Genomic DNA, 26,006 nt, shown 5'->3' with positions numbered 1-26,006 from the left:
AAAGATGGTTGCGATGATCGCTATCGACAATAGCGATTATCGCGAACTTGTTTGTTTTTCGATTTTTTGCTACTGCGCATAGTCGCGTGGAAGCTTGTTAGAAGCCCGCGCTTTTTGGAATCGTTTTCTGAGTAAACTCGGCGCGCAATAAAAACGTTATTTATTGCATTTTTGCAATTCGAAAAGATTAAAGAACTTAAATTTTTTGAAATTTTTTGAAAAATTTCAGAAAAAAATGCCACAAAAAAACTGCCAGAGGACTTCTCACAGAGGCTGGGCGATCATAGAAGGGCTATAGTGTAATAAACTTAATCTTCGCTTATCAGTTAGTACTGTTAATAATACAACATTCTTACCTAAAGAGTTTTTTTTTTAACACTTAAAACATCATACTTAGAAACGACTCAACCAAACAAGCATTAAAAAATAGTAGTAGTTGTATCTTTTTATAACGCTAATATTACATTTCATTTTATATATTTATTTTATTTAAATGATAATTTATTAAGGGAGGGTAAAGTTCAATTTTATTAATGTGTTTATAATCGAATACTCTGAAAGATCTGTTTATAATGTTTAATAAAATAATATGATCACTAACCACCTAAACCTTGAAGAAATCAAATTTTAGTTTATTGAAAATGAAAGATTTGTTGCGAGAAGAATTTTATTAAGTAGTATAAATTTAAAAAAGTTTGGTTGTAGGATTAGACTTACAACAGTCTCAAATAAAAAAAAACTTTCTACACTTTCAAAAAGAAAATTCTACTATTTCAAAGAGAAGAAAAAGACTTGACAAAAAAAAATTATAAAAAGTATCTTTAAACATATGAATTAAATTTTATTTGATAATTTATTTGAATTAAACAGAGTGTAATGAGACTAATTAACAAACTTGAATTTTAATTATCATTTAACGTTGTGTTTATATATTAAAATAGATTTTATGGGTAAACATTGTTCATTACACTGAGTCTAGTATATATATATATTAGGAATAGTATAATTAACAAAAAATAATATTGTGGGGATGCCAGGAGGTAGACAGAGTTGTATTTCCCTTCTTTCGGCTTACGGATCAGGGATAGACCCGCCCACTGTCACGGATTGCTAATTTTATTGGTTATCCCGACACTTTGGGATTAAGTAATTAATTGTCAGGTCGAGTGGAGGAAGCGAGTGGGTTCGTCGATAAGACGGAGGCAATATTCGAATTAATGAGAGTTAAACAACAAACAACATTTATGGACAAATGAAAGCAATCGGTTACAAAATCTAACATTAGAAGGAATATATTGGCCCTACGTACTAAAACGGGCATTCCTAATTCGAGAGAGAGCTTACAAAATATTGGTTGTCGTTATACCTCGTCTTAGTTACCGTACTTTCATCGAATGGGTCGGCGTAGGTCATCGAAGGGTTGACGTTGGAATCGGCGGGGTCTGAGTGGATGTGGAGCCAGACAGCATTGTCAGGTCAGTCGTCGGCAGCAGAAAGATGTCAGTGGGACTCAAAAGGTTTTCTCGTTCAGACTGAGGTGGGAACTACGAACGACCCTCTGTCCTCGCATTTCCTCCTTTTATTTCATCTGATCCCGTTATTTTTTTCCACCAATTAGCAACTTCTATTCTTAGTTTTCCTCTGACTCATCTTAAAGATCCACGGAAAAAGAAAACGAACCTTGGTAAAGAAATACAGTCATCCGCCTGCAGAAAAAGTCGACTTTCGTTTCTGATGTCGAAATTTGTATAGCAAACAAAGAAAAATGACTAAAAGTATGTGAAATAATAAAACTTTAAAATCTTTGATTTGTCGTTTGATTCGGACTCTCACATCATGCATATAATTGATATTTTTAATATTTTGTTTTAGGTTTATGATCAAATAACATGCATTTCTGAAAACACTTTAACTTTTATTGATAATTTTACGAGATATATCTCTGGATGAATGATATTTTAATTTTTTTTAAAAATTTCCAGCTTATGTTTTAAAAAATAATTTATCATATATATGTTACTGTGAAAGACCGAAATTACAGAATGTTGACACGTACAAAATATATCTTTGAAAAACCGAATATTTGGTTATATTATTATACATTTTAATAATCGCTGGTGTATGTTGGCAAGCAGAGATAAGGTGTGGTGGAGGTCAAAACGACACCTGAGTAGCTGATGTTGACAGAGACACGACAGTCTGTAGCCAAATTCTTTGTGGGTAGCTGGAGGTAGGACAAAGTTGTATTTCATTTTCTGGCAGAGGTTTGGTGTAAACAGCCCACTTTGTCACTGGATGGCGTTTTTGTCCTTTTGATCCTGTGAGGTGGGGATTGGTTTGTCAGCTTTATATCCATAATCAGTTCGTAATTTGTAAAGAAAAGTTACTTGCCATAGATGAGATTTCTTTTCAAGAACTATCATTAAGGGAAACAGCTGCAGCTAATTTGGAAAGTGGAGGGCAAGGCTATACACGCTGTCATTTCAAAAAGAAGTGTTTCACGAATAAATGCAGTTGTAAAAGCAAGGGAGACTTGTGCAAGTCAAAGTGTCATAACAGTTTAAATTGTTGCAATGAATAAGAGTGTATAACGTTAATACAATAATAAACTTTCACAAAAATTATGAGATTATTTTTTTATGATTTAGAATGTACTGTTTGTTTTAGGTTCAACAGTTCACATGTGCTGTTACTTAAGCTTTCTCCTATTTTGACACTAAAAAGTTGCATTTTTTCTTAACGTAATAAAAATATTTTTATTCAACATTCACCATTAGTGCATGCTGAATGTAAACATTTGCTGGTGTAGGTGAGAAATAATGATATTTAGCAAATATTTCGTACATACACAAAACGACTGTGTAAATGCTGACATTTAGCAGAGAATATCAACATTTGCCAGATATTGGACATTCACAGTAACGTGTATATATGTAGGATTTCTTTTATCTTCCACTCTACTAACTTTACTTGTACTACTTAGTTCAATGAAGGCGATTAATTCCTTACAATACCAAGGTTTAATTGTGATACTGGACATTACGATTTGCAAAAACATTTAGAAAATATTAAACATAACATATTAAACATTTAGGTATTAAATTCGAATTGTCTCAAAAAATCCTTCGTGCTGAAAAGTAGATAAAGTACTGGACACATCTGCTTCCGCTTGGAGTCATGTCTTGTCTTGTCTAGAATACACCAGCAGATGATGCCTCTTGGTTTATCACTCTGCTATCCTGCATCCTTGGAGAGATTACTGAATGACTAAAAAACACATATACCAAAAAAAACATAAAAACCAAAAGAGAAAATATGGTTAGAAATATTCTGGAAAATTATTTGATGTTAGTCAATGTCAATAGGCCATCTTTGCGAGGTCAGCTTCAGTGACAGTTACATAAGGCTTCATTATGTCCAATTTTCTCAACTGCATATCTGTCCCAAGGCATTGTTGACATAACCTTCTAAGATCCAAAAACTTAGATCCTGCTTTGAGTACTGTTCCATATTAAGTTTTCTGAATGGCAACAAGGTTGTTGTCCTGGCATTTGGAAGCTGGTTTTCTTTTCTTAAGTTTTCTAAAAATGAATTTTTTTAAAGAAATAAATTAAAAAGTTGTGAAAAGAATTTAAAACTTTTGTAAAAAAAGAAATAGAAAAGTTTTCTAAAATGAAAATTTTTGTAAATAATTGAATTGAAAAGTTCTCAAAAAATAATAAAATGAAAATCATTTAAAAAATTAATTTAAAAGTTTTCTGAATGAAAATCTTTCATAAACATTTTACAACATTACTCCAAAACCATGAGTTTTAATTTTATTGTGTCTTCGAAAAAATTTGTTCAAACATTATTTCAAAACAAACCAAAAACTTTAAGTATAATCTATCTTGTATCGTACATATTTTGCCGTAGAAATTTGTAATCCAAAGTGTATCCAACCCATACTACTACAGTGTAATAAGTTTAAAATAAGGAGGCTAATGTGAGCCCGCAGGTTTTGAGAAAGTAAATTCGAGAGTTTAAAAGGGTTCATTACTCGCAAGTTCGATAGGAAATCGATTGGATGTTGATTACACATCCGATCCGATCAGAAAGAGAAAACAAAAGTCCAAGTCATCACGATTCAGCAAATTAGTCATCGAACATTGAATAATAGACTGACTCAGTGCCAACAACAATCGTATAAAAACCTGATCGACTCTGGAAAGAGGGCGATCGTCCAGGAAGGTCTGAATCCAGTGTCTCCAGTCCAGGACATAAGACTGATTCCAGCTTCCATAGTCCAGAAGGTCGTCACATACTGCCATCTGATCAAATACTAAGGTATATCAACGTAACCTTTGTAAACTCTCTCCCACTAGAAGTCAGGCACGTGACCACTTTACTGGTTAGATTGCAGTTAGCAATAAGGATATTTTATCAGCATTTTAGCAGTAGTTACCTGTATATCTTTATTGTATGTTCGCTTTTGTTAGTTAACAAACCTTTATTGTTATTTGTTAAGCCTGTCTCCTGTCAAAGTAAGGATGCCGTCAACTTACTGACACACCTCCCCACTCACTTTTTGCCCTCCTAGCCTTCCAACAAGAACGAGATCAGGTTTTACCAACCCGTGCAGCGTAAGTGGTTAGCGAGGTTTTCCCCTGACCCTCTGCTTATCTCACACTAACATAGTAGTCAGAAGCAGTGCAGTAACTAAGATTTCAAATGCTTATGGCCAAGAATAAAATGGCGCTTTTCTAATTTTTGTTATTAAATAAAAATAACAATGGTGGCTTATTTTTGAAGTATATGTTCGTAGAAATTACAGATCATAAATAATATATAAATATAAATATAAAAGTTCTTTTGTGTTATTAATTTCGAATACATATTATTTTGAAAGCTTCTCGTTGGCGCCTTTATTAAATTGGCGCATATGACAGGAGGCACGTTGGCCATATCCTAGTTATGGTTCTGCTCAGAAGTCTATACAAAAGGTAGAGAAGAAGCGTATTATAGTGTTTAAAGAAAACTAAATGTTCTGTCGAAGGTTATACAAAACGATAAAGATTGCAGAAAAATAAAACAAAACATGTATTAGGATTGTAGCTGTGTACGTACAGTACAATACAGTTATCAACGAATTTCACGATATGTGCATTATTCGAATTTTTATATCTATGTGTATGTCGCGCAGCCACATTGTTAATTTAACTGCTTTACAAAGCGTCTAGCCATTTTGTAATAAAACTAACTAACGTTTAGCCAAATTGTCGTTTAATTGAATTTTACAATTCGACTGGCTACGTTTAGCTGTTTTGGAAATATTGGCCTAGTAAAGCAGTTTAAATATCAGCTTCTTTACTAGAATGTGAATTATTTATGTTTTAGTTATAGAAAAAATATTAGGAAGTTAAAGATCATCGCGTAATCGAAAATATTTTTTTATAAAGTCGAAAACTATAGAAAGAGTACGGTATTTGAATTTTTTATGCTTTTAGGAAATAATTAGTTATTATAAATAATTAACAAGAGTTTATTAATCATTTAAAAATTAAAAGAAGTATTTCTGTTTAGTATTTTTAACGTTTACGTACTTGTTGTAATTTGGAAGTACGGGAAGGTTAGGTAGGATGAGGACTTTAAGGTTTTAAAAGTATAAAAGATAAAACTACTTTGATAACAACGAAAATTTTTTATTCTCAGCCACTACGGAATTTGGTAATATATAATATAATATTTAGTTTTTGAAAAATATTTCTAAAAATAAGGAAATTTAATATTTTAAAGTGACATGTAAATGCACTACAGTATCTTGACCCACCCATGAAGTAAAGGGAGATATAATTTTTATATACAAGATGGAAAAATTACAATAGTTAAATTGTCATTTTCTTTAATATTGGCACAAGAAGAGTGTGTCTATTTATCACAACGGCTATATTTAGTTTAATTATCCATATATGCAGAGTACAACTCCTTAAAGTAAAGGCATTTTGTGTGTCATTTGCCTTTTGTTTCTTGTTAGGCCTACTCTTACTGATGCCTGTCACTTTTGATTTTGCAGAATTTCTTTCAGTAAACAAAGACCATTTTACTGGGTTACCGAAACTGTTATTTATTATTTTTGTTGTATCATTAGCTGCTGTTTGTGCAGTGTATCTGTTAGGATTACTGTTTTCCCTCTCCTTTTTCTATTTTCGTGTTTTTTTTGGTTTTAAACATTTTGAATTGCCATTATTTCTATGGAGGAGATTTGTGTAAAAACTGAATTATTGGGCCTACTTATAGTGGTGTAATCAGTGGTTAGGCATACATCCGCGTTTATGGTTTTAGTTGTTCCAACGAGCATTTAGGTTTGTCTTGCTGCTGAAGGTGCCTGTTCATCATTTCAGCAGTAATAAAATCTGCTTCCGAAAAAACTTCTGGATTCATTGGCCATATTCATGGTGATCCTGGGGAAACCATCTTTCCCAAATGTGCAATTTTTATACTGACTGCAACCACAAGTAAACTTTATTTTAAAACTAAACAATTACAGTCTTAAAAGTTACTTCAAATACCATAATATTGTCATCTGAAAGTTAATGTAAAAGTTCACAATGATATTTACTTAATAGAAACTGTGGCAGGCATAAAACTACATGAAGTGTTGCTGAAACATAAAAAAGTCTTACTTCCAAACAAAGAAAGCGATTCAGTCGTTCTATCGTTCCATGATCCCCTTTAAAGTTTACATTTGGTTTTCCAAATAACAGCTAGATGAAAGCACGTCAATCACAAATAAACAGACGTTCCCGTCTTATCTCATGGCTTCATATTGCACCTTTCACTATTTTTGTAAAATCAAGGCATAAATATAGAGAAGTAGTTTTTCATAGTAAACAGTGCAAAATTAAACTACAAAAATGAGAAAACACTTTAAAACTATTAAATTTCTTTGATACATAAAAACAATATTAACCGTATCAAGTAGATATATTATTCATTAATTCAAGATAAACTATAATGATATTTAGATCCGCAAAAACTATTTTTAAAACTTTCATATCTATTAGTATGAAACTGAATTTTCGCGGGTTTGCATGAAGATGAAACTCTTGTCAACTAAATAATGACTGGTTACTCACGACTTCTCGCAGAGATATTGATCTTTCTGGTATTGATCATTATAATAATTTAAGACTCTTTAAATTCGAAATGACAGAATCAATTTCGAATTATTTTAGATTTTCCTTCTACTTTGTACACTCTGTTTCTGAAATCAACAATTTCTCCCCGTAATATTTTCGCTACATTAAGAAAAATACTGTATTTGAATGTGTAATAAGAAAAGTTTCTTAGCTGTTTTGTCAGCCATCTTCTCTATAGCTAGTTTAACTCCCTTATGCTTTTCTTTCAACTTATATATTATGCTTGCTTTTGCATGTAAAAAATAACGACTAAAGGTGAAACGAAGAGAGATAGGTATTACTATTTTAGACGGAAACAAATGATGAAATGTTTTATGTAGCCAAGTTAAATTTTTATAGTCAATAAAGTAAGCACAGCACCAAATGATTTGATTGGCAACGTCGAGTCTAGCAACGTTGCTTAGTGCTGGAATGGTAAGAATTAAAAGTAAATATGACAATCTGGTGGTTTATCTAACGCCGCGTTTAAAGCGGCAAATCGTTTGGCCAGCCTTATTATAATACGTGAAATGTCATTACGTTCGACAAAATTTGGTTCAGCCTCTTTGTAAAGTAGCTGAACGTTAGTTAGCTTTATTAGAAAACAGAGCTATTTGATTAAACTGCAAAGCATTTTACAACAGCTGAATTAATAAATCGGCTGCGACGTATACAAATTTGAGATACAAGAATAGGTTTAAGTATACCAATAGCGTATAGTTTATTCACAGAATATATTTATAGGAGAAAATAGTAGTGATTACATTCATATAGTAATGGTATAATTCATAAAAATTGAAAAATCATACCTAATTTGGCCGTTAAACTCAACATTTACTTCTTGATAAAAAGAATTGTCTATCGGTTTAAATATAATTGTATATCTTACATTAAAGAAGATAATTTTATTTATAACTAAGTAGGTTTTTCCTTTTGTTTTTTAAAAAAAAAAATTAATATCATTTACAAATGTACCCAGAAATATAATAAATTATACAAAATTGCTTGCACAATAAATTTTACTAATGCATTTATCAGATTGTAGCAAATGTTTTCTATAATTATTAATTATTACTGTTTCTGTTCTAGCTTGGTTTGACGCAAAATAATAAAAAATAACAAAATTTGCATACGTTTCAAAGTAACAAGACCATTATAAGTAAAAGTGCTATTTTCTGAAAATCACCTCATTCACATCGTTAGTTATACAATAAAAGGAGATTGGAGAATACTAATACATGATGTAGTTTTTCCAGTAGATATCTTTGGAGAATAACGATTTGAACAAATAAAAGATTCTATCAGTTAAAAAAAGATGATAAATACTTTAAAGATGATTTAAACCGACATATGTTATGACTAGACAGAGGATTTTTGGCAAATGCCTATTTTTTCCTTCAGCATAAACATGGTTAAGATTTTGTATGAACACTTGTCATAAATATTTAGAACGAAACAATGGTATTTTATAATGCCTAAAAATGCTTATTTTGACATTGCTGCCTATTTCTGCCTAAAACACAATGTTTGGTTTGTTTTCATATTTTTAAAAAGTTTTCATTAATTTTTCTCTGCAGTTAAAATTATTTCTTTAATCTAACGTTTTCGGTTAGCTTTACTAACCCTTTTCAGGATCGACAAAAGAACCGTTATTTCAAAAATTTCTTTCGAAAAATTTTTAAAATTTAGAATGCTTTTAAACTTTCCGGCTGCGCAATCTCAGATCATTCTCTCACAGCTGCATATCGGCCGCTCTCCACGCTAATGGGATTCGATACGATTCTTTAAAATTAATGCTCTGCTGTTTTTCATTGTACTTGCAAATACATATATTTAAGCTACCTTATATTTGCTACTTTCTGTATAATTTTCGCATCATCCCATCTGATAGACACCTTGTCCGGATCTGCTATCGCATAGTTCGCTAACGCCGTAACCGGTTGCCTGCATCTTTGTTGTGATTTTGTTGTGATGAACTTAAGTTTCATTTTTTTAAAAATTCAATTAAACAAATTCATTTTATTATTATTATTATTGATTATTTATATTTAAGTCTTAGTGAATGCATATCCCAAACAGAAAAAAGTAAAATGTAATAATAATGGAAATAAATTACACATGTGACGCAATTTTATTGTAATAAAATTAAAACTACATGAAATATTTTAATTTAAATGCCTTTGTTTAATAAATATAGCGTAAGAGATGCTTTATTTGTCATTTTTAAACAGCGGATTTTAGGCAAATGCGTATTTTTTAATGAGCATATACATGGCTAAGATTTTGTATTAACTACTATAGTGAACATTTCTCCGATTTCTAAAACTTCTGGCCACTTTAGCGAACAATGCAGTTTGTGTATCTAAAGCCAAGAAAATTTTGAATGACATTTATGTTCCGAAAAAGTTAGCGTACATCAAGTGTTAGTTCACATTCATTGCAGATAGTATACTGTTCTTGAAACTAGTAGAAAACCGATATATAAACAAATTGTTCTCCTCAACAGAGCAAAGAAGAAACTTCGTGATGCACCAGGCACTGCTGCAAAAAAGTGAAAAGCAGTTCTTGAAAAGAGTACTAGATTAAAAGTTTGTTTGTTGTGTCTGATACTTTGGCAGGGAAGAAGAGCAAAACTGAAAGCGAATTCCTACTTCATCATCTTCCAAGGTTGAAATACTGTCCGTTATTTTCAGTAGAGGTGAAACGGTCTTTCTCTGCATATGAATTAATTCTCAGTGAAAAATGTTGCATCTTTTCTATTGAAAATTTCGAAAAAGTGCTTGTAATATATTGTGAAACTAACTATGAGAAACAAAGTAAATAAAAAATGTAGGGACGTTGTGTCCTTACAATTTTTATTTGTGTTTGCATCATTCTGAATACGTGCATTTCTGTTTAGTTGTGACTCATGATTAGACATTTATGCCCTTATAAGTGGCCTTCTAGGCGCTTTAAATGAACTCTTAAATTGGCTCGTTTACGCTTTATAAACAAAAAATAGATTAAAAATTGCTTAATGAATAATTGACATATTTATCAGGACGATAAATTATTTATTTAACCTATATATTTCAAACAGAAATGCACGTATTCAGAATGATGCAAACAAAAAAGTAGACACACAACCTCTTTACATTTTTAATTTACTCTGTTTTTCATGAAGTTCTTGATATATGAAAAATGTTCACTGTAGTAGTTAGTACAAAATCTTATCCAGGTATATGCTCAGGGAAGAATAGGCATTTGCCTGAAATCCGCTGTCTAAAAATTACAAATAAAGCATCTCTAACGCTATGTTTATTAAATAAAGACATTTAAATTACAATAAAATTGCGTCAGGAAGTGTAATCTACTTCCGTTATTATCGCATTGTATATTTTTTTTTGCTTGGAATATGTATTCAATTAGGATATGCATTCACTGCAACCACAGATGAAATCAGAGGTACCGTACAGATAATTGAAGACTTGAAATAAATTTCAATCCCGTTTTAAAATATTAAACCGTATCGAAAAAATTATTTAAAGACAGATAGAGTAAATGTGTTAGACAGGAAAATAGTTGTTAAATTCTAACAATTCTTCGAAGATTTTACTATAAAATATAAAAATATAATTGATTGGTGTGATGTTATTTAAAAAAGTTTTCCAATGAGTTTATTGAAAAGTACAAAGCTAGTTGTTTCATTGTTACGCAGTATTTCTAAAAATAAATGTTAGGTTGATTTTCAAATTCGAAAAATTCATTTTCCTAATAAATCGATTAGTAAACAAATATGTTTATGCTGTCATTTAATGTTTACCGAGTGATGAAATTATTTAAATTTTCGAACAATGTATACGTTAGATTGGAAAGAAAAAGTATAGTTTATGAATGTAGAAAACAAGTTTATGGTTTAAAATATAATAGCTTCGCTAATAAAAAATTTCTGTGGAAAAGCAAAGATAAAATTCCAAATTATACGGTATTTCTTCATATAGATATTTGAGTTTCGAAACTTCTCTACTATACCAGGGAAACAAATTGACAATAAAATTACAAAAATTAATCTTGTTGCTAAATTTAAAAAGTAAACATTCTTTCAAATGGCATGAAACAACTACATTGATATTTCATTGAATTCTGATTGAAAAGTAATATTTTGTTTACAGAGTGATAAACGAATTAGCAGTTAATTGAAATTGAAGTGGAGGTTGTGTAAGAGTCTATTTATCCTCTGACATTTGAGTGATACATGTTTACTACTTTGAACTTCTAACATTACAGGTTGCTTTTAACTTAAATAATAAATTAGTTGGGAAATGTTGTAAATTGAAAAAAAAAATTGTAATGAGATCAAATTTGATTTGTTTATAGTATTTGCTTTTTCGAATGAAATTACATTAAAATAAACACAAAAGCACATTTTTAAATTCACAGCTATTTTATATTGTTATTTAGTAGACGAAATGCAAAATTAAAGATGTAATAATAATTTTCATAAAGTAATTTAATGATTTTAAAAAACAAATGATTTTTTATTTTTATATCTCTGAGTCGTCATAAACTCTCCGTATTCTTTAAACCAGGGGTGAGCAACCTTTTTAATCAACAGGCCAGTTTAAATTTTAAAATATTTTGGCGGGCCGCACATAAAGTAACACTTAATAATTTACATAACTTTATTTTTAATAAATATTAGAATGAAAAATATAAAATTTAAAAAAAGTAAAGATTTCATATACAAACTTTAATGCAAAATAAAAACAAACAAGAGAGAAACAGAAAAACGAATTTACTTGAAATTTTTAATGAGACATTTGTCACTGTTTTTTCGATACAATCTGATCAATATCAGCCGGAATTGATGAGATAGCTACATGTACGCAGCTTTCTAATCGTGCATCACTCAGTCTCGATCGGTGGTCATTTTTGATTAATTTCATGGTTGAAAATAATTTTTCGCAAACATACGTACTTCCGAACAGAGACATCATTTGCTTCGCATTTTTCGTCAAAAGCGTAAATTTCTCGGGGCTCACGTAAGATTTATAAAAATTTTCGATGTTTACTGAGAAAAATACATTTTTTAAATCGGTATTATTCTGCATGTCAATCACTTTCATTCGAAAGTCTTCGGGAACTGTATCCGCATCGATATTAAATGGCGAAGAAAACATTTTCGTGGAAACCGCTGTCTTCTCAGCTTTAAACATTTGGAATCGTAATTGAAATTCGTTGATTAAAATGTCTATATATTGTGCGTATTTTTGAGAAGTAGTAACGTTTTCTTTTTCTAAATGTGGAAAGTGAGACACATTATTCTGCAAAAGATGCTGTTTCCACAATTTTAATTTGTGCTCAAAGCCCTGAATTTTATCATACAAATTGTTAATAAACTGTCCTTTGCCTTGAAGTTCCACATTAAGATCATTCAGATAATGAGTCGTGTCGATAAGTAACCCAAAATCGCACATCCATTCTTTATTACCAAAATGAGGAAAGGCATATCCCTTCATATCCCAGAACAATTATATTTCGCTTTTCAAGTTGTATACTCTTTTTAGCATTGCACTTCTACTAAGCCAACGTACTTCGGTATTAAAAACCACGTCGCCATATCCAGTTTCTAAATCTTTCGGGAATTCTTTAAATTCACGGTGATTTAACGCGCGCGACTTTATAAAATTGATTAGTTTAATTATTGGTAATGTGACATTTGGAAAACTCAATTTTTTCGCACACAAATTTTCTTGGTGAATTATGCAGTGGTTAACAAATAATTCCCTTCCTGTGACCTTCTTAATGTCTTGAAATAGCCTTCCCGATACTCCTACCTCCATGCTCGACATTGCTTGTGCTCCATCTGTCGATATATTAATAATCTTTTCTAATAAAATTGAAAAATTTTCCAACACAGACTTTAGTTCATCGTACAGGTCTTTGCCGGTTGTAGTCCTTTGCATTGGAATCGGTGAACACAATTCTCCGGTAATATTAAATTTGTTGTCAATACCACGTAAAAATATAGCCAGTTGTGCCGTATCGCTAATAACGCAACTTTCATCAATGCCAAAAAACAGTATTCGAATTTTGCAATGCGTTCACGAAGCGTTGTTGCTATGTTCTCGGAAAAGTTTTCAATTCTCCTTGCGATGGTGAATCTTGATAAACTAATGTTTGAAATAATATTTATTTTATCAGGAGATGCAATTTCTGCAACAGCAGTCAGACATTCTTTTATCATCTCTCCATCCGCAAAGGGTTTCATTTATTTTGCCAGTATTTGACTGACAACGAAACTAGCCTTTACTGCCGTATTTGATAAAATAGCTTGATTTTTAAAAAAGCCTGTTGGTTTCCCAAGTTTTTCTCCATTTGATTAAACTTATCTATCCGGAATTGTCCTGTTAAGTTTTTATATTGTTGTTCATGTTTTGTATGGTAATGCATTTTTATGTTATATTCTTTTAATGTCGACACAGTCTCTGAGCATATTAAGCATACAGCTTTATCTTTGACGAAAGTGAAAAATTCTTCAAATTTCTACTTTTCTTGGAAATGCCTGTGCTCATCCGCAACCTTCCATTTTTTGTTTGCTTTTCCGACATGGTATTATGGATTAAAAATTTGAAAGTGAAAAAAATTTGTAGGAAAACTTAATTTTGAATAAAAAAAACTCTAATATTACCTTTTTGACAATAATATTGCACTCGCGCCTTTCAAGAAACACAAGAATTGCTAAACTTGCTAGTTAACAGCTTACCAGTCTGACTGATTGTGTGACAGAAGCAAACACAAACAAGCACAGACGCGGTGCGTTCGTATTGCAAGTTTGAACAAGTCGCCGACAAGTGAGTAACTCGCCACAAAAATTGTTTCGGTTTACTATGTACTACCATTTTATTATAATTAATTTTATAACAATATATTGATGGGAGAAAGTCGATAAAATAAATTCAATTTTAGAAATGCTTGGCGGGCCGCATAAACATGTTTAATGGGCCGCAAGCGTCCCGCAGGCCGCGTGTTGCTCATTTCTGCTTTAAACTAAGCAAATAAGAAACTGTGACGTACAGTACATCCAATATTTTGTATGTTATCTTAAAAAAATTTAAAATAGTTAACTATTTAGAAATGTTAGGTATAGACCCAGTTTATTTTAAAATTGAATTTTACATAAATAAAAAACTTTCCTGATTAAATAACATTATATTGTTTTATAATTACGTAATGAAAAATATATAAAAGTTAACTAATGAAAATCACGTGTTTTTTGCTTTACGTAGAACTGTCTTTATATTCATAAACTACGTACAGTATGTACGTCCAAAAAAAGGTTACCAGCAGCAGCATTTGAAACGTATTTAATGTGGAGGTAATATTGTATTCGCAGAGTCCAGACAGATGGTGTTACTTGTGCGTGTAGGTTGTGTAAGTTTGCAGACACCTCAGAGCGATTCAAATGGCAAGGCGTTTAGAAAATGGTCTCGCTTGGAGGTGCGAGCTGTGATTCGTTTCTTATGGACAAGGATTGTGTCCACATCTGAGTTTCACAGTGGAATCATGGATGTTTATAGTGATGAAGCACTAAGCAGATATGTAGCGAAATGGTATCGCTGTTTTCAATCGAGCAGAGAGGATGTGGAATACCGCAATAGGGCAGCGTGCGGTTTTCCACATTTTCTGTCCTATTGCTGAGGAACACTTGTCTGGAAGAATTTGAAACGAAAATGAAGCAACATTTATCTGGAACAAGGTTTTCTTCAGACAGTGAGGTAAAAGCAGCTGCCGAGAACTGGCTTAATGGGCAGGGACGTGATTTCTACCAAGTCAGGTTATACAAGTTGGTCCTGCGTTCATATAAATGCTTAAATAGATTTGGCGATTATGTGGAAAAGTGATCAGCAAGTATGCCTTTTAATTTCCTATTATATTTTCTGTCTATAGTTAATAAATAATTTTTTATTATACTTGTAACGTTTTTTGGATCCATCATCGTAATAACTTGTTAATAAAAATTAATTACCAGAAAAATAAAAATAAACTTGAGAAAATTTTTATAAGTGTTTTTGTTCCAACCAGAGAGAAAAATTGTAACGTATTTCATGCCGAGGGAAAAGAAAACCTCGAAATAAAGATCGATTCGGCCATGAAATTGTTATTTTTGCCGATGTTCAGAGTAAATAAAAAGATCGACTACACTTCGATTTTTATAGATAATCTTAACCAAGCAAAGAATTTTGTCAAATGATGGCGTTACTTGAAGTTTCTATTAGCGAGGTCTACATAATAAGATCAAAATACGCTTTCGTGATTCTATGCGACAGCGGCCATTTTGGAACTTATCGATAGAGCTTACCATACATGGTTTCTGCATGATCCGATATTTTTGACTGGAAATTACTGAATTTATGCAATTTTAGTTTAATTAAGTGTTGTATAAAACTGACGGCTCGTACAAGTTTGCTTAAAACATGCGACTCAAAAGACTCCAAAATGGCGACTCAAGAAGTAGGTGACACGTGTTCTGACTTTCTTGTAGAGACCTTGTCTATTAGAAATAGAAAACTTAGATTCTTGTCGTCTGGCTTCCAGATTTGCAGTCTGTCAGAAATAACCCCTTACGATTTGTCTATCGCACATTAATTCCATTTATTAACACTGTTTACAGTATATACAGGCAGTGGTGGATTTAGCACATGAATGGTCCCAGACGCAATTTCATTTTGAGACCCCCTAAATATTCTTACTATTCCTACACCCTATATTGTGCATTCTAAACGCACGGTTTTCACCCTGGTAGGCACTATACCGGGGTTCCAAAAATGAGATATAGACAATGTAATTTGATATTGAAAATTAATCAATATCAAATTAAACTGCCTTGCTGTATTTTAAATGTTACTGATGTTCAGACTGTATTAATTATGAAAATTGAAACTGATTGGTACAAGAATTATTAAGTTTAAATAGGTAAGTATTAAAAACGAAAAAATCTAGTAATCCATGGATATAAAAGAGAATTTATTTCTAAATTTACTACGGATTTTTATTTTGAGAGCTAATTTATAATCTCCAGGCGCGTGTCTCTTGCGCTAGTGCAGAAATCCCCCACTGTGTATAGCAATACTTCTTGGTTGTTACCAACAACCTAGTCTGTACGTCTGTATTGCACTTCTTGTCTAGTTTCGGATTAAATTTATAAGCTGTATGTCGGCTTTTCTTTTCTGCTAGACATATTACACCATCATTCAGAAACAGGACAAAACTTTAGAAAAATAACATCTTATTTCTAAGAGAATGCATTTCGGACATCGAGTCTCATTAACTTTTTATGATGTAACTGTTTAGGAAATAGTGCATGCAAGAGTGCATCCAAAAAAAATTGTATCGTTACAAAATTTGTAAAATTTGTAACTTACATAGTTATGAAAAGTACAGAAATGGCGACGATTGATAAAATACGGATGACAATTAGTAGTTTACAGGCATTTGCTATAACAATAGAAGAATTTTAATTATATAAAAGAACTGTATATATAATGTAGATGTAAAAGTTGTAAACTTACATTAGACATGACGGTACGATACATAAAGTAGTATTAGCAGCAAAAAGTAAACAATATACATAATAAAGTACACTGTTAAAACCATAACTATTAATATAGCAAACTGTTTACCATTAAACAATAAGTAGAATAATAAAGTAAAAACTTGTTTACTATTAAATCAATAAAACTATAATCTTATTTAAAATAGAACTGTACACTATGAAGTTATTCTCAGAAATTACTAGAAGTTTTCCGTCGGTTTTCTTTTTTATTTACGCTCTTTCCCTTCCACCTGCACCTTCACGTAGTCAAATATAGATTCCATGTTTTATATATCATATATCTTGGCAGATAAGACGATAGTTGAATCATAAAAAAGGCCCCGAAAACTGGAGTCGTCTTATAGAACAAATACGAAAAAATAAGATTGAGATTTAAATAAATTAAAATCATTATAGTAAAACAGATAAACCGTAATTATTTACTAGTAGAGAGTAGGGTAAGTCCACAAATTAGAAAAGCCCATACAAAATTTTTGTGAATAGTCAAGGTTATTACCCGAATTCCCGAATCAGTGTGAATGTTTTCAACAATCGCAAGGCGGTGTCTTCAGATGCAAGAAAAGAAAATTTGGTGTTCTTTCAAAATATTACGAGTAAGGCATTATTCCGTATACGCTATACAGTATTATTATTCAGATGATGATCGCTGATCTAAACTAAATTCATAAGCCATTGATAGTTTGGGGGTTGTCTTATATGACAGATATATGCTAAAACTATAAAACTTCCACAAAAAATTTTTACCTCGTCTTATCTGAAGATCGCAGAATCTGAATGATCTGCCGAGATATACTATAATTTCTGGCTAGTATTATTATTTTTGATTTAATCTTTGTTTTTTAGTATTTCCAAACGTTCATTCTATCTTCATTTTTGTGTGTCAGATATCTTCATAACAACTTTTACGGTGTCTTTATTTGCCATCCCCACCGTTACAATAAACCACTACAGTCAAACTACTCTTATTATACTTGATTGCGGCTATATTTTCTTTAAATCGAACGTTCAAATCTCTGCCACTTTCACCTATATAAAATTTTGATTCAGTACTCCTGCATTCGAATTTGTAAATTACATTACTCTGCTCCCAAATATTATTATCGCTGTCATGAGCGTTTATTTTCTTAATTAAACTGGAAATTATTTTGGGCAGTAAAATTATACTATAATTGTTTAATTTAATTTTGATTCTTAAAAAAAATATTTTGTTCGTATGGGATTTTGAAAAAATTTATAAGTGATGTAGTTGCTTTCTTGTTCATTTATTAGTTTCTGTTGATGCAGTTGCTGATTATGCGTTTGCTGTAACCATTTATAAAAAGAAATTTTATTACATCTTGTATTTCAGTTAATTTATCAATTTTATTAGTTTTCTTAATGTTGTTATGTTACTTGTATGAAGTATTTTCTAAACAGTTACATCCTAAAGAGTTGATGAGGTTCTTGATGTCCGAAATGCATTCTCTTAGAAATAAGTTGTAATTTTTTAAAGCTTCTTTTGTTTTTGAATAATAATGTAATAACTCTAGCGGAAAAGAAAAGCCGACATAAAGCTAATAAATTTAGTCTTAATAATTGCTTTCTGTTTCTGTTGTAACGGTGATGTCTGTTATATCGTCTCTTATATCGAGAATCGTTGGCCATACAATATGGAGCTAGGTCAGTAGCTTTCTTTTGGGTCTGTCTTGGTTGACACACCTGGCTTAATTTGTCCAAAATGAATTACACTAACTGACCCTTCCTGGAAAACGGGTTCTGACGAGTGGAAAACTAAACCACTTTGTCTGTACTCGTTAGGCATCCTTCACAGAAATGAAGTATTCTTATGTTCATTATAAACGTTTAAATTTTTTAGAATGTATGAATAACGATATCAGTAAAATGTCACATTAAAAGAAATTTCAATAACTAAAAATTTATGTTTTTTTTATAATTTTTATACATTTTTTTTGTAATTAGACTGATTTCGAAGACAAAACGGAATCGGCTATTAAAGTGAATAAAAGTGTAGAAAACTTCCTATGTGTTATTTTGGAAGAACTTCCAGACTGTTACGAAAATGTAGAACTGTCTGTATATGGATGTCCGAGTAAGCACTTATTTTATTTATAGTTTTCACTTATACGTATTAATTAACATAGTATATTACAAAATGCTGAGTAGTGGGGAAATGTCGGTTCTACCCCAAAAATTTAAATCTTAAAAATTATATGAATTTAATCAAAATCAATACTAAAATTCATTGAATTTATACAAAAATTCATTAAATTTAAAAATCTTAAAATTTAACAAAATCAATAAATGTAAACAAAATTAAATCTCATTAATTTATTTGTTATAAAAAGAAAATATAAAAAAAGTCAAACAAACTCAATAATATGAGCTTTATATTTATTCCCACAATCTCTCATACCCCTGTATACAAATTTAAAATCTACTCATCTTATCTAAATCTCATTCTCTAATTTTTTATTAAAACGATCAGGAAGAAAAACTTGAAATTCATCCAATTCTCTATCTCTAAGAACTACTAAATTTTTCTCACCAAAGCGAGTGCATATTGTTTTAATATATTCAATTGGATATTCGTAATCAATTACCAACTCATATAATTTCTTTGTCGGAATATTTTAAAGTTTTCCAATATTGTTTAGTTTCTTCAATGTCTCCATTTATATAAAAAAAAATTATTTAATATATTTAAAAAAAATTCAATATAGGAAATTATCTATCAATATACATAAATTTACCTTGTGGTGTACATAAATATCTACCATTAGGAGTATCAACATAATCAAAAATATGTAAATACCTTCTTTCATCCTTCCAAATATAATAAAACCTTTCTCTCTCACCGTATTGAATTAATAACAATTCTAGATTACTAATATCAATCTCCATTTATATAGATTATTTACTACAAATTCTTGCTAACAATGAAACAACTATATTTTTATAATTATTCTCAATAAATTCGTTTGAGAATCTTTTCTTTAAAATCACATCACACCAATCAATTTTATTTTTATGTTTTATAATAAAATCTTCGGATAATTCTTGATATTTAACAACTGTTTTCCAGTCTAATACATTTAATCGATCTAAATCATCGAGTAATCGTTCCGATATGGTTTGATATCTTAAAAGTGATTTTAAATTTAATTTTAGAGCATATTTCTTAATAAAGTCATTATCTAAATTTTGAAATCGTGATATCGCATCCCAATCTACTTTATCTGCATATTCTATGATAAATTTCGAAGATAGTGATTGATGTATAGAAATGAGTTGCCAATTAACTTTTTCAGCATGTTGTTTTATAAAATTTTCAGAGAGAATTTGATGTTCTGATATTTTTATCCAATTAACTCTATCTTTATCTTCATTAATAAAAAATTCAGATAATTTTTGTGTTTGTGATATTGAATCCCAATTAACTCTATCTTGAAATTCTCTTATAAAACGTTCTGATAACTTTTGAAATATTGAAATCAAATCCAATTAACTTCATCTTTTAACTCTCTTATTAAATCTTCTGTTAAATTCTCTCGTTTTGAAAAATTATCCCAATCAATAGCCCTCTTTATTCTTATGTCCATTTATTTAAGAAAAAATTTATGTCCTAATGCTAATGTATTAATTCCATCCTCCAATATATATCTCTTATCATCATGTGGTGATAACGCTTTCTTATTTACTTTTATTGAATAAAGTTCATGTTTCTTGCTTCTAATTAGATTCATTGTTCTAGAATGCTCTGTTTTATTAAACAAACAGTCTTTATAATCATCAAATGATATCCTATTTTTAACAACACATTTCTTTACTCCTTTTGATTTCTTTGTAACCTGATCTTCTACTTTTAAAGCATACATTTTTGCTCTTAAACCAACAAATTCTCTCATTATTTTTCCATTATTTTCATCCTTTATTTTTCCTAACACCTTCTTATTAACTCTTGGTATATCATATTGATTATTCTCAAGATAATCTGATGTATCAAAGTGATTAATCATTCCCTTCATATCCTGATAGAAATCATCAGTTTTTATATCATAAATGTAAGAATCAGTGTCTTGATATAACAGTTTTATATTATCACCATATTTAGGTTTCATTATATTATAATGAAAATCATACATCAAATGCTTTGAAAGATCTAATATACTCATTCCCACATAGATAGGTTTATTAAAGACTATATTTATCTTATATCATGTGAATAGCACATAGGTTTTCAGCAAAAATGGTTCGATGTTTAAAGTTTGGCTTAGCAATTAATTTTTCTACTTTTTTAGCCTTACAACATAATCTTATGTCAACACGATTTCTTATATTTTCCATTGTCTTTCCAAACACAGAGTTGTTCATTAGCTTAAAAAAGTCCTTTTCAAAATCATTAGTTGCTTTAGTTCTCATTTCTGTATTCAGATCTATGTATTTCTTTAACCAATCTGATTGTTCGAATTCTAATACTCTATGTATTTTTTTGAGTTTCATCCCCATTTTTAAATATTGTTTAAGATTTCTATAATGAAGCACATACTTCTTTTTATCATATAATGTGGTTAATAATTTAGATTGTTTTGATCCATCTGGTATTCTGTTCTCTGGAGCCAAAGGGAGATCAGAATGATAATCATGTAATTCTTTTGGATATTCCAGATCAACTTCTAATATATATCCTTTTTCACTGTCATCAGGAATTTTCATCAGAATTTTTTTTTCTTCAAGAGAAATATCCTTTATTCCATAAAATTGATCATTAAAATAAGATAACTCCTATGAAAAGAATACCAATTAAATCCACCATATGGTAAATATTGACTCATAGCCCATCCATATAAGTTATTAGCATCTAAATACATCAAATAATTAGATTCTTTGTTTTTATCATAATCTTTCATATACTTGTTATTTGCCTTTTCATATCTATCTACAACATTGGGAGATTCCACCTCTTATTCCTTTTTCTATCATCAAAATCTTATCATAATCCATTATTAGATCTAATTTAACTTTTGTTGTTTTTAACATCGCATCCCATGATAATCCTGGTGCTGTGTAATACCATGCTGGATCTAATTTATATGTTTTAATGCAAACATCTCTAAAATTCTAAAATATATCAGACAATATTAGAACATCTGTTTTCACATATAAATCAGAATATTCACCCATATTCCTAATCTTAAATGCTTTCCAAACGTTTTGAGCATGTTTATAATCTTTATCTGTTATACCACATTTATTTAATATACTATAGAACTCTTGTTTTGGAGAGAGTTTATTCATTTCACATTTCTCCCACGAATCCATATAGTCATAAGGATAAACACCTTTTCTTATAACTAAATCTAATAGGTGATTAGAAAAAAAACTTAAATGTTTCTCTAAACTGTTCTTTTTTCAAATTACTAGAGAGTTTATCAATACTACTTGCCATAAATCTAAATGAATCTATAAACCTAAGTTTCATTTTTTCAATTTTCTTACTAAATGACAAATATCTCTCCTCATTGTTTGGTATTAAATCAATTGACTCTTCATCATATCCAAGTTCTTTAACAAATAAATGAGCGTCATATCCAGTTAGATTATGAATGAATACTGGTACAAACTTAGGGATTTGATATCTCAAATTGCATTCCCTATGTGCTGGTCCTCTGTATTTAGATGTCAAGTGATCATGATCTCTAACTTTTTGTCTTGCTTCTCTTTTTTCATTATCAAATATCTCTCCATCACATATATGACAGATATTTGTATTTTGAAAATGTTCTTCATCTTTTGCAGTCATATTTATTGGTTTAATGTCTTCATATATCTTTTCTGATTTCCTCAACTTCTTTTTTCAACATCTCTACAAACTTTTTTACTGCATCAGGCCCTCTATATACAACTGGTTCGTTATATTCTCCATGTACATACTTTATGTAATAAGAAAAACTCATTGGTTCATGATGTTGATATTTCATTGTATAAGACTTAGAGAGATCTGGTTGATATGTTTCCATTTTCTTAGTTAAACACTCAAAATCAGCATATATCACAAATGGAATCCTCATTGATTTTTTAACGTTTTCAAATAAAATAGTTCCTCCCATCACTTTAATCTTTTCCATCTTTTTTTCTTTACAATCCATCTCATGATTTGTTAATTGTTCTGCAGAATTATAGTACGTTAAACATCTTTCACATATATAAATCTTTTTTTCATGCTTTGTGATTTGTGATCTGACTAATCTAGATAGACTATTAATCAAACAGTAATGTGATTTTTCTTCTTTTTTTATATATAACAGATTTACATGCTTATCTAATTTATTTTTTGTTATTCTTAGAGGATATATTTCATAGCTCTTATTTTTTTCTTCTTCTTCTTTCTTCTTTTTTTTCTTCTTTGTTCTTTTTTTCTTTTACTTCTTCTTTATCTTTATACAGTGCTCTTCATAACTATAAACATTCACTGATATATTCAATCTTTTTTCACATTTACCTATATCTTGTAAAGCAATAGGTGATTCGATTCCTTTGAGTGCTTCTTTAATTAACTTGATATTATAATTACTAACTCGACCAGGATTATGATTGTTTCTACCTACTGGATTTAAATATGCAGCTATACAATAAGCAAAACATTCTTCATCTTCATTCTTAATATTCAACACAGCTTTCTTATCTTTGATTTGTTTTGGTAATTCAATATAAGATGATCCTCTAAATCAGCGGTTCCCAACTTTTTTTTGACACGGACCACTTTGATTTCATTGTTGTTAGCAGGGACCACAAGGTTTAAGAAAAATAAACTGTGTCAATCTAAAAATAAACTTTAATCAAAACTTTTAACATACATAATCGTTAAACTCAAGAGTAACATGCTTTAACAGTACTATTATTATAGAAAACAACACTTTTAGTAAAAATTAAATTCAGTTTGTATCAATGTGGAAATAATAATTTAAAACGAATAAAAGTTTTTAATCTTTCGCGGACCATATTTTAGCTCTTACAGACCACTGGTGGTCCGTGGACCACTGGTTGGGAACAGCTGCTCTAAATGGAACATATTTATTGATTCTTAGCTCTAAATTATTTATTTCTATTAAAGTCTATCCCGATCCTTTTGTTTCAAATTCATCCATCTCTCTTATTAGTTTATCAATCACGTTATCATAATAAGTATTCAAATCTTCTGTTTTTAAAATAATTTCGTTCTGAGTTTTAAATGAAAAGCTTGCATTCTCATTTTCTCTTTGGTACTCACAGAAAAATTTAAAATTTACTTTCAAGTCCATTTCTTTCAGTATTTCTGCTATCTTTCTAATAACTATCTCTCTCACATCTTCTAAAAATTCTCTTGGTATGAGGTGATTAGTCATGTTCCTAATCGAATATGTTTTTAATCTTGATTCGAATGCTGTCTCAATCTCTTGGATTGCTTCACCATTGTATAAAGCATTCTTATGTTCTCTCTTTTCAAAATGGAGATTCTTATAGGTTGGTTTATAGTAATGATTACAGATGTCATATTTTATTTGCTTTTCTCTTTCTTTTCTTGGTTTTGTTATTATATTCTCATGAAAGTTACTAAATATATTTTTTCTCTTGGTTGTCTTGGTTTTATTATTACATCTTTATGAAAGTTAAATATATTACTAAATTTATACCTCTCTATAAAATCAATTATATCTGCTTTCCTTAATCTTGAATAACCTCTAAGATTATTATTTCTACAAAATTGATGCAGTTGTCAAATAGTTTGAGATCGCTCCATTTATTAGGAGGAAAAAAACGTTCAATATTTTTTCAATAATAAACACGCCTTACAAATATAAGCATATCCATCAGTATTCTTTTTATTTTTATGAAATTCATCGAAACATTTTCCTCTTCACAATCACTACACTTTTTAATTTTATTTCATCGCCTTCTATGAATACCATTTTTATATGCTTTTCTAAGTATGATTTAGAAATTTTTTTTACCACATTCACATTCTATTAATTCTTGTTTATGTCTTTAGTTTTAGTATAATAATTCTTATAGTATTCACTAGTACAATGTTTACACCATAAAATATCCATCTTTAAAATTATTATCTTTACTATATTCTTCGAATGGTTTATTTATTTTATAACGTTTACACTGCTTCATTTAATAAGGAAAAATTTTGTTTAATATCTTGCTTCATAAAAAAAGTTAAGTTGATAAGGTCATAGAGGAAGTTGCTGATGACATGTTTAATACAAGGTGATTTGCTGATGACATGTTTAATACAAGGTGATTTACTGATGACATGTTTTAAAATAAAAAAACTTAAGAAAAATGATTTGTTTATTTAATAAAAACACTTAATTATCATTTTACTTAGTAATTTATTAGTTCATATTCTAATTAAACAAACCACCAAATTTGATTAAAATATTTAAATTACAAGAATAGAGAAATGATACTAAATCAAACCACACCATCAATATTGATGTCAAAAAAGTGGTTATTATAAATACCGTTCACTTTTTATAGTATATTGGATGTGTCTATACTATTCATTATCGCAGACTGTCGGTGTCTCTCTCCGTAGCGGGTTTAGGATATCCCGATTCATTTAATAGTTAGATTGAAAAAAAAGATAATCTTTCTATTAGATTTTCAAATTACAACTGAGCATATCACAAGTGATACAATTGTAGCAGTGATGTTACGTCATCATAAAAATAATGACGTCATCGGAGATGTTATAAAAAATAATGACGTTAATATAAAAAAATATCAGACTTATCAACCCAACTATTAAATGAATCGGGATATCCTAACCACTTAACTAAATATTTATTTCCTTTCTTTTTAATTATTTTTTCTATCTTATAAACTTTATTTTTTTATCATATTCAACTAATTCATTTTCATAAAAAGTTCCTTTAATTTCTTCATTATTTAAATCTTTAATTCGATAAGTAATTGGATCCGTCTTCAACACTTCAGATTGTATAAATTCTTCCTCTGTGAATGAAGGTAAATAACCTTTCTTAAATGGTTTTTTATAGATAGATATTCTAACTGTGTCACCTACTTTATATTTAGAAGATTCAGATAAATTTTTTCTTTTAAACAAATTTTCATAAACTTTCGATTCTTTATCTTCTATACTCGCTTCTACAGGAGTCATTTTTATTGATCTATGATAAGAGTTATTATAATTTTTAATTAATTTATCTAAAACATCTATCCATTTTTTAGTGTTGTTAGCAGTA

At 29.8% G+C, this 26,006-nt stretch overlaps 1 protein-coding gene across 1 annotated transcript in view; it reads left to right on the top strand.

Annotated features, from left to right (window-relative positions):
* The window catches only part of LOC136987494 (mucin-6-like), a 294,367-nt gene that overhangs the window by 236,986 nt on the left and 31,375 nt on the right, over nucleotides 1-26,006 (top strand). Inside the window, exon 36 of the mRNA XM_067285227.1 lies at nucleotides 18,712-18,841. Within this exon, the coding sequence (XP_067141328.1) occupies nucleotides 18,712-18,841 (130 nt within the window). The remainder of the gene's footprint in view (nucleotides 1-18,711; nucleotides 18,842-26,006) is intronic.

The sequence above is a fragment of the Centruroides vittatus genome, unplaced genomic scaffold (genome assembly GCF_030686945.1).
Source record: "Centruroides vittatus isolate TY-2023 unplaced genomic scaffold, ASM3068694v2 scaffold_2342, whole genome shotgun sequence".
NCBI lineage: Eukaryota > Metazoa > Arthropoda > Arachnida > Scorpiones > Buthidae > Centruroides > Centruroides vittatus.
The sequence above is the reverse complement of the archived record's forward strand: the minus strand, read 5'-3'. Positions and strand labels throughout refer to the sequence as shown.